Source organism: Theobroma cacao, chromosome 7 (genome assembly GCF_053813885.1).
Source record: "Theobroma cacao isolate CCN51 chromosome 7, ASM5381388v1, whole genome shotgun sequence".
NCBI classification, from domain to species: Eukaryota; Viridiplantae; Streptophyta; class Magnoliopsida; order Malvales; family Malvaceae; genus Theobroma; species Theobroma cacao.
The window spans coordinates 31210365-31220412 of NC_142645.1; the positions used below are offsets into that span (position 1 = coordinate 31210365).

Sequence of the window (10048 nt, forward strand, 5' to 3'; positions counted from 1 at the left end):
GAACTTAAACATGCATGAAACCTAAACGCCTTAAACGACATTTCATTATTGATTAATCTGCATTTTCTACTGAGGGCTAGATACATACTTTACAAACTTTTAAACTAAAGTTAGGATTTAGGAATATAGGAGTTGCAAACTGCAATATGACGCTGAATTGAAACCCAATAATTTCACATTAAATGGATGTTTGGCCCAAAGTAACTAGAATCAAAGTTTTTGACTTTCAAAATTTTAAAATATATAACTTATGTAGAAAATCTATTTAATTGGGTTTCTAAAAGAAATTATAAATCAGAGATTATTCAAAAGTATTAACACGCAGTAAAAACTTCTTAATGGATTTATTTGCATTCTCATTTTACTATTCAATAATTTAGTTAAGAAATTCAGACAAAAAGACTAGCAAAGTATAGTATAATTTTTAATTTTTGATGATATTAAATTGTTGATGTGTCATTTTTTTTTTATATTTACCCTTTCCAAAATTTTGCAACAGCCATTTTTTAATATTTGATCCAAATATTTTACTTTGTATTTTTGTATTTTTTTTTATTTTTTGTTAGTGAAGCTCCTACAAAGAGGGGTCGGTGATTTTTGTCCTAAAATGAGGACTTGGCAATTATACGCTGCTTGGCTTATAGGCTACGGCGTTTCTCTTTATCTCTGTTTCTCTCTTCTGTCAGTTTTCTCTTCTCCAGCTAATTTCCTCCTCTCTCTGTTTTTTTTTTTTTTCTAAATCAAAGTTCGTTTCATTAATTAGAACAAAAGAGCAAAAGAGTCTTCCACCTATGGAAAACGCCTTCCAGCATACAAAAGAGATAAGAACGCTGGGAAGAACCCCTCCTCTCTCTGTTTCTTATCTGAATTTGATGTTTTTCTCTGTTTCTTATTGCGATCAGAGTAAGAGCGGGAGAGCCCGATTCTCACACGCAATTGACAATCCAATGGATGCCCAGATTGCGATCAACAAGGCTGCTTCCAAATTACTTGTAATCTTTGTTTATCCTCTTGTACTCTGTAAAGTTGCTGTAAATTCAGTAGAAAATGAAAGAAGAAATAAGAAAAAAGAAAGATGAAGAGTTTCAGGGAAATTAAAGAGAGAAGAAGCTGGAAGTTAATTTGGAAGGTTTTTCTTTTGTTCGAAGAAATTTTGAGTTTCTTGCAGCAAATCTTTGTTCTTCCAGGGTCAAAGAAAGAATTAAAAGATGAAGAAGAAACCTAATTACTTGTAATCATTTTTTTGTCCTTTTACCCTGTAAAGTTGCTGTAAAGTCAGAAGAAAATGAAGAAGAGACTGGGGGTTTCTTGAAACGAATTTCTTTGATCTCCTAGGTGTGCCACTAAAGAATTCAAAAATAATATTTATTATTGAATACTACGTGTGAAAAGAAATAAAGGGCAATGTCGGTTCTGAAATGTCGGCCCATCGCGATGAGTATGGCGGTTGTTTTACGCGGTTAAGCAGGCTGAGTAACTTATTTGTTTATTTGAAAAACTTGTTCTATAAATGGCTTGCATGCTGGGTTTGAAGAATGTTGGCATTGCTTTCCTCCCCAAAGCAAAACATAACTTGTTCATTCAATGGAAACAAGCAGAAGACGCTTCATTTCGGGTCGAAAGGTGGGTAACCTATTCTTCCTTTCATAACCTATGTTGCTCCTTATGTTATCTTTTTATATTTCTTCCACTTTTCTTTCACGTATGCTCTGCCTCGTTTCTAAGTATATCTATCCATGGTGTAATAAATGGAGGACAGTTATATACTTTCTATGCTACAAAACAATAAATATATGCATTAGGAGTAAATGTTACACTATACTTGCTTATCTTATGCACTGTATGAGTTGAAAAACTAAAATTTTTATATTTTTTTTATATTTGGAACGAAAGATTCAAATCTTACTCTTTTTTAATAAAATATTATACACCAATCAATAAGTCAAATACTTAAATATTTTATTTAGTTCTATTCGTTTTAATGATACATTTATATATATATATATACATACATACATACATACATATATATATATATACATACATACATATATATATATACATACATACATACATACATATATATATACATACATACATATATATATATATATATAACTGAGGAAGTGAGGGAGTAGAATTAGAAAATATTACTCCATAAAACTTTTAGAATTCTAACAAAAGTGTCTTTCAAATTTCTTATTCATATGGAGTGTTTAATTATGTGGGCATGCAAGGAAAGAGTTCAGCAAAATACATGAGGAGGAGATTTAAGAAGTTGAAAGAAGAGATGAAAGAGATTAGCAGGGAGCAACAAAGCATTAGGGAAGGGCAAAGACAAGTTGCAACAAAATTCAAGGCAATCGAAGAAGAATGTAAGCAACTGAGGAAGGAGACTCACCAGATTATTCGACAAAGTGCCAACACTCAAATCCGCCTCATCCTGATGTTCAATATCCTCAAGGCACAAAAACAAGGCGATTTCTCCAAAGCTGCTAACTTAACTCAACTGCTTCGGTAAACCCACTTCTTTCCATTACTTTTGTTTTAATTAAATTCATAATTTTATACAATTTTTCCTTATGTTATTAACTTTTTTCTACAGTGAAATAATAGCCAGAGATAATGTGTCACAGTCCATAAATCCGTGACTAATCCAGCCTGTATGGATTATTGAGCCAATCCACATACAAGGGTCCATCAGTTGTAGCCTTGGCAGCCAAGCAAAGTATTCTAGGGCAGCTAGAATACTTTCCAAAAATAAAGTCTTCCTTATTGATTACTTGCTCATCAAAGAGGCATAGTTTTAGGACTTTACTTTTCTTATACTCTAAAGAAGTCTAGGCTAGATACTTCCATATTTATTTTTACTTGCAAACTAAGTTTAGGTTAAGTAGGTTATTATAAATAGTACCTTTAGAAGTCATTGTAAGGCAATTAAATCAAGTTTGTGAAATCAAGCAATTTACTTTGTGCTTAGATCTTAGGTCTTTGTTTTACTTTTATTGGAGCAATACTACTTATTTATTCTCCCTAATCTCTTTCTTCATATCTACTTACTTTACGTTTCTGCGCCAATCATCTAGAAACCTCGTTTAGACTTGCTTAGTCTTACAAACACGAGACTATAGCGCCGCACGAAACTTGGCTAAAGTTCCAAACCCATGACAATTGATATCAGAGCAACACTTTCCAAAGTTAAGTATCACATAGTTTAAAGATTGAGAAAGAGAATGACATCAATTGGTGATCAGACCACGTCTCGCTTGAATGCCTTGGTTCATGATAGTGTGAGCGTTGCAAATAGGGAAACTATGCACACAAGTGTTGTGAAGCGTTACGAGTCTGAGGGCATCTTGCAAGCATTGGATAATCGTGTATCATGTCATGAGACGGTTATCAATCACGAGGTGTGGAGCAACTTCAAAACGGTTGAAGACAGCATTGAGCAACTGGGGTCCAATAGCGATGAGCTTCGCAAAGGATGGCACAACATGGTGGATTCATTAGTTTGCCACAATGTAGGGCTAGATGAATTGATGGTAGACAAGTACTAGGAAGACATGTTCCACGACTTCCTTACGGAGTAAAGGAGATTTGATTCACTGAGTTTTGATACTACTTACGCGTTAAGCTCAAATCCTGTATGCGTAGCAAATGGAGACATTGCACACATAGGAGTTGTGTGCTTGGATGACACTGGCCAATCGCAAGCCAGTAATCCACATGGCAAAACACATCCCAACTTGGAAGTGTTCTTAAAACAGTTGGAGAAAAACTGCCTCAAATACACCTATGGGACTCGTGGGGAACCTAATGAAGAGTTGTGGTGGAAAGAGACCACGAGGCAACGAGGGCGTTGCCTAAATCAAGTGGGGGAGAATGTCTCGATTTGCAGATCAGTGACTAGTTTAGCCCATATGGACTGTTGAGCCAGTCCACATGCAAAAGTCCATTAGCTATCACCTTGGCAGCCAAGCAAAGTATTCTAAGGCAACTAGAATACTTTCCAAAAATAAAGTCTTCCTTATGGATTACTTGCTCATCAAGGAGGCATAGTTTTAGGACTTTACTTTTCTTGTACTCCAAGAAAGTATAGGTTAGATACTTTCATATTTACTTTTATTTGCACATTAAGTTTAGGTTTAGTAGGCTATTATAAATAGCACCTTTAGGAGTCATTGTAAAGCAATCAAATTAAGTTTGCCGAATCAACCAATTTACTTTTTGCTTAGATCTTAGGTACTTTGTTCTTCTCTCATTGAGCAATAATACTTATTTATTCTCTCCAATCTATTTTTTCATATTTGCTTACTTTATGTTTTTGCCCCGATCATCTAGAAACCTCGTTTAGGCTTGCTTAGTCGTACAAACACGAGACTATAATGCTGCACAGAACTTGACTAAAGTTTCAAGCTCGTGACATAATGGCCAAAGTGAAGCATCCGTGCACTAGTTCAAAGGTCAAATTCCAACTTTCCTTTCTAAGGAGATAAATTCAATTTTCTTAGTCTACAAGGCTCAAAATGTAAGCCCAATATGCTTGGGCCACAATTTTCGATGTTATTTTAATCAAAATTGAATAATACTATTCAAAAACTTCTCAAAATTACCTACATCTAGAGGGATGTTCCAAGTGTCATCTTTATATTTGTGTGATTGAATTTATAGAAAATGCAAAATAGTAATAAAATTCTATGATGACAAAGTGATGCATGCACAAAGAGCAATTCAAGCTCAACAAAGATTTGTTGACTTTACCAAAGGCATCAGTGACTTGCCAAATCAATTTTTGTTTTATTCTTTTTACCTCCTTCCAGGTATTGAGCCAGGATTCCAAAGCTGTGCGGATCCATATAAATCTTTATATAAAATTGTGAATAAAAATGATACATTATTATTATTATTATTTAATGCTAGAATAAACTCTCAGGGAACACCTGTTAAGATTTTACTAAAGATGGAATAAAGAAGTAAGACCCATTGGAAGTACTACTTTCTGTGTCAGGCCAATGAAAACAAGAAGTAAAGAAAGTAATTCGCTTAAAGAAGAAAAATAAATAAATAATAAGTGCTACTCTCTTACATATGCTTAAGTCTAATATAAAGAAGATTCAATCTATCTAGCTTTGGGATACCCTTTAACTCACCTTCTGCATTAGTGAATACCTTTAGTCTTTGGTGTAAATGGCCCTGATTTGATAGATAGTCTGCTGCTTGATTTGATATGATAGCATTATATTGTTTAAATACAAACTTTTATATACTTAATTGTTTTTAATAATTTTAAACCAAATTTTATTGAAGTTTTTGTATAACATTAGAGTTTATGCTTTTAATTTTTTGTCAATTTCTTGGCAACAAACTTATGATTAAAAATTTTATTTTATTTATTTACACTATTGTTGAAAAATGTCAACATTGAGAAGTTAAATGTTGTATGCGTGTATTTGGAAAAATAAAATGCATCACATAGCACCTGTAGAAAAGAATTTTGTCGAAGTAAAAAATTCACTATATAATTATCTAATAGAAAGTTGATAATTAAGTAATCAATCAAGAATTAAGTACAATAGATTTAAAATGGTAATGATTAGATAAAAAGCTTGTGAGGAAATCAAGAGGCAAATAAAAATAACTAAGAAAACTTTCATATGGCTGAATTAAAAAAAAAAAACATCTAGGGGCTATAAAATAGGATTTGGAAAAGCCAAGGGGCCATGGCTACCATTAGAAATATTTTGTTGTCGCTTACTGTTTTTGCTGCATAAATACTTGTATGACAAGCCTTCGTATTTTATAATTTTCTCCTGCTTCAAATGTAATGCAACTTTTGCTACTTTAGGTTACCTATAGATTTGGCCAATTGTTTTTCATAAAACTGGCTTCTAGAGACCTTGGTACATCACATCCTTATGATATCACATGGTATTTTAGGTTGAAATTTCGTATCACATGGTATTTTAGGTTGAAATTCTCCACGTTTATTGATGCTGGAATGGAAAACTAAAAAAACCTTTGCAGCTGTCATACCAAGTTAAAAAAAAAAAAAACCTTTTCAACTCTCAAACTAGAAAAATTTAAAGAGTTTGAAGTAAAGAATGGGAGATTTTGAAAGCTAGTGAAATTTAATGGCTGGACGATTGAACCTCTTTATTAATAAATTGATAAACAATGGCAGGCCGGGTACGTTAATTCTTGTTCATCAAATGTAATTTCTATTATTGGTAGTTTCTTAGTTAAATCAAGGTCAGCGGCTTGATTTCACATTGAAAGGAAGAAAGGTTGGGAATATTCTATTATTGATAGTTTCAAGATAGTTTCTTTTTGTTGAAGTCTCGTCTAGGGGGTGATCTTTGTTCTCGATTTTTGGACGTAACTCTGTTTTTGGGTTAAGTATGCTCTTTTCTTCTTCCTGTTAAGTCCTTGTATGAGTTGGCTATTCCCATTTTGTTGTAGTTTTTACAAAAAGAAAAGGAAAAAAAAAAAGAAGGAATATGTGAAATGAGACTTCTAATGTCTCTTTTTATGATGGGTGTAGCGTTGCTTTCACTCTCTTTCACTCTCTGGAGGTTAAGGGGAAGCTCTCTTTCCTTTTGTTAAGCAGGTGTTTGGTTTGAGAATAGAGTGTTTTTTATCTGTTTTCAGGCCGAAAGGATGAGGGTGATGGAGAAAAGAAGGTTGTGTCAAGGATCATGGTTCCTCTTTCATTTGGAACCATTTGTGGTATTTTGATGCTTGGTTTGGTGGATGGCTTTGATGTCTACGAGCCATGCTTGCTGATGGTCAGGGTGTCGAGGTGTTTTCTTTTCTTCTCTGTTTTGTCACTGGCAAGGTGAATGGGTGGATTGTAGTCCGGATTTCTTGTGACAGGAAGGTTTTTTTTTGTTCGAAGAAATTCAGTAAAATTCAGCAGAAAATGAAGAAGAAATAAGAAAAAAAAAAGTTATTTCGATTATTTTTATATAGGAATTCGGTTAATTTGATTATTGAAAATCCAGTAACCGAACTAATAGAACTAATTATTTGTACAACCCTATCTGCATCTTCTACTGAGGGCTAGATACATACTTTACAAAATTTTAAACTAAAGTTAGGATTTAGGAATATAGGAGTTGCAAACTGCAATATGATGTTGAGTTGAAACCCAATAATGTCACATTAAATGCATGTTTGGCCCAAAGCAATTAGAATCAAAGTTTTTAACTTTCAAAATTTTAAAATATATAACTTATGTAGAAAATCTATTTAATTGGGTTTTTAAAAGAAATTATAAATAAGAGATTAATCAAAAGCACTAACACGCAGTAAAAACTTCTTAATGGATTTATTTGCATTCTCATTTCAGTATTCAATAATTTAGTTAAAGAAATTCAGACAAAAAGACTAGCAAAGTATAGTATAATTTTTAATTTTTGATGATATTAAACTGTTGATGTGTCATTTTTTTTATATTTACCGTTTCCAAAATTTTCAACAGCCTTTTTTAAATATTTGATCCAAATATTTTACTATGAATTTTTGGTTTTTTTTGTTTTAATTTTTGTTAGTGAAGCTCCTACAAAGAGGGGTCGGTGATTTTTGCCCTAAAATGATGACATGGCAATTATACGCTGCTTGGCTAAAATAGGCTACGGCGTTTCTCTTTGTCTCTGTTTCTCTCTCCTGTCAGTTTTCTCTTCTCCTGCTAATTTACTCCTCTCTCTGGTTTTTTTTTTTTTTTTCTAAATCAAAGTTCATTTCATTAATTAGAACGAACGAACAAAAGAGTCTTCCGCCTATGGAAAACGCCTTCCAGCATACAAAAGAGATAAGAACGCTGGGAAGAACTCCTTCTCTCTCTGTTTTTTATCTCAATTTGATGTTCTTCTCTATTTTCTTTTCAAGCTTGATCTGCTGCCTATCGCGATCAGAGTAAGAGCGGGAGAGCTCGATTCTCACACGCAATTGACAAACCAATGGATGACCAGATTGCGATCAACAAGGCTGCTCCCAAATTACTTATAATCTTTGTTTATCCTCTTATGCTCTGTAAAGTTGCTGTAAATTCAGCAGAAAATGAAGAAGAAATAAGAAAAAAGAAAAATCGAAGAGTTTCTGGGAAATTAAAGAGAGAAGAAAGCTGGAAGTCAATTTGGAAGTTTTTCTTTTGTTCGAAGAAATTTTGAGTTTCTTGCAGCAAATCTTTGTTCTTCTAGGGTCAAAGAAAGCATTAAACAAAGAAGAAGAAACCTAGTTAATTGTAATCATTTGTTTATCCTTATACCGTAAAGTTGCTGTAAATTCAGTAGAAAATGAAGTACAGACTTGGGTTTCTTGCAGCAAAATCTTTGATATTATTGAATATTACGCGCATTAAAGAAGCTGGTCAAAAGAAAGAAAGAGTCAAAGTCGGTTCTGAAAACGTCGGCCAATCGCGCGATGAGCGTGGCGGCTGTTTTAAGTGGTTACGTAACTTATTTGTTTATTTGAAAAACTTTTTCTATAAATGGCTTCCATGCTGGGTTTGATGAATGTTGGCATTGCTTTCCTCCCCAAAGCAAAACATAACTCGTTCATTCAATGGAAACAAGTAGAAGACGCTTCATTTCGGGTCGAAAGGTGGGTAACCTATTCTTCCTTTCATAACCAATGTTGCTCCTTATGTTGTCTTTTTGTTTTCTTCTACTTTTCTTTCACGTATGCTCTGCCTCGTTTCTAAGTATATCTATCCATGGTGTAATAAATGGAGGACAGTTATATACTTTCTATGTTACAAAACAATAAATATATGCATTAGGAGTAAATGTTACACCATAATTGCTTATCTTATGCACTGTACGAGTTCTAAGACTAAAACTTTTGTATTTCTTTTATATTGGAAAAGAGGAATTCAATTTCTACTTTTTTTTGCAATTCTGACAAAAGTGTCTTCCAAATTTCTTATTCATGTGGAGTGTGTAATTATGTGGGTATGCAGGGAAAGAGTTCAGCAAAATACATGAGGAGGAGATTTAAGAAGTTGAAAGAAGAGATGAAAGAGATCAGCAAAGAGCAGCAAAGCATTAGGGAAGGGCAAAGGCAAGTTGCAGCAAAATTCAAGGCAATCGAAGAAGAATGTGAGCAGCTGAGGAAGGAGACTCACCAGATTATTCGACAAAGTGCCAACACTCAAATCCGCCTCAGCCTGATGTTCAATATCCTCAAGGCACGAGAACAAGGTGATTTCTCCAAGGCTGCTAACTTAACTCAACGACTTCGGTAAAAACAATTCTTTCCATTACTTTTTTTTTGAATTAAATTCATAATTTTATACAATTTTCCTTATGTTATTAGCTTTTTTCTACAGTGAAATAGTAGCTAGAGATAATGTGTCACAGTCCGTAGATCCATGACTAGTCTATCCCATATGGATTGTCCAGCCAATCCACATGCAACGGTCCATCAACTATTGTCTTGGCAGCAGAGTAAAGTATTCTAGGGCAACTAGAATACTTTCCAAAAATAAAATCTTTCTTGTTGATTACTTGCTCATCAAAGAGGTATAGTTTTAGGACTTTATTTTCTTGTACTCCAAAGAAGTCTAAGTTAGATACTTTCATATTTACTTTCACTTGCACACTAAGTTTAGGTTAAGTAGGCTATTATAAATAGCACCTTTAGGAGTCGTTGTAAGGTAATCAAATCAAGTTTGCCGAATCAAGCAATTTACTTTGTGTTTAGATCTTAGGTACTTTGTTTTTCTCTCATTTGAGCAATTATACTTATTTATTCTCCCCAATCTCTTTCTTCATATTTGCTTACTTTACGTTTTCGCGCCGATCATCTAGAAACCTCGTTTAGACTTGCTTAGTTTTACAAACATGAGACTATAGAGCCGCATGAAACTTAGCTAAAGTTTCAAGCCCGTGACAGTTGATATCAAAGGAACGCTTTCCAAAGCTAGGTATCACACGGTTTGAAGATTGAAAGAGAAAATGACATCAATTGGTCATCAAACCACATCCCGCTTGAACACCTTAGTTTAAGATAGTGTGAGCGTTACAAATAGGGAAACTACGCACACACG

At 33.7% G+C, this 10048-nt stretch overlaps 1 protein-coding gene across 3 annotated transcripts; it reads left to right on the forward strand.

The window, feature by feature from the left end:
- The first annotated feature begins 615 nt into the window (after window positions 1-615).
- Window positions 616-9760, forward strand: LOC18507237 (uncharacterized). Of its 3 annotated transcripts, none has more exons than XM_088808488.1 (3): window positions 616-1623; window positions 8960-9240; window positions 9329-9760. In XM_088808488.1, exons 1-3 carry the CDS (start codon window positions 1585-1587, stop codon window positions 9372-9374), a joined length of 366 nt encoding a protein of 121 aa, XP_088664614.1. In that variant the 5' UTR covers window positions 616-1584; the 3' UTR covers window positions 9375-9760. The 3 variants fall into 3 exon arrangements, with proteins under 3 accessions (XP_088664614.1, XP_017980039.1, XP_017980038.1); XM_018124550.2 differs by lacking the exon at window positions 616-1623 and adding an exon at window positions 7671-8601 and having other exon boundaries at window positions 8960-9200; XM_018124549.2 differs by lacking the exon at window positions 616-1623 and adding an exon at window positions 8437-8601.
- The last annotated feature ends 288 nt before the right edge of the window (window positions 9761-10048 follow it).

Bases quoted from the DNA above. Each gene is read 5' to 3' on its own strand.
- LOC18507237 (XM_088808488.1), top strand. From the start codon at position 1,585: ATGGAAACAAGCAGAAGACGCTTCATTTCGGGTCGAAAG. The intron at 1,624-8,959 runs GTGGGTAACCTA...GTGGGTATGCAG, and splicing joins GCTTCATTTCGGGTCGAAAG to GGAAAGAGTTCAGCAAAATA. The intron at 9,241-9,328 runs GTAAAAACAATT...TTTTTTCTACAG, and splicing joins AACTTAACTCAACGACTTCG to TGAAATAGTAGCTAGAGATA.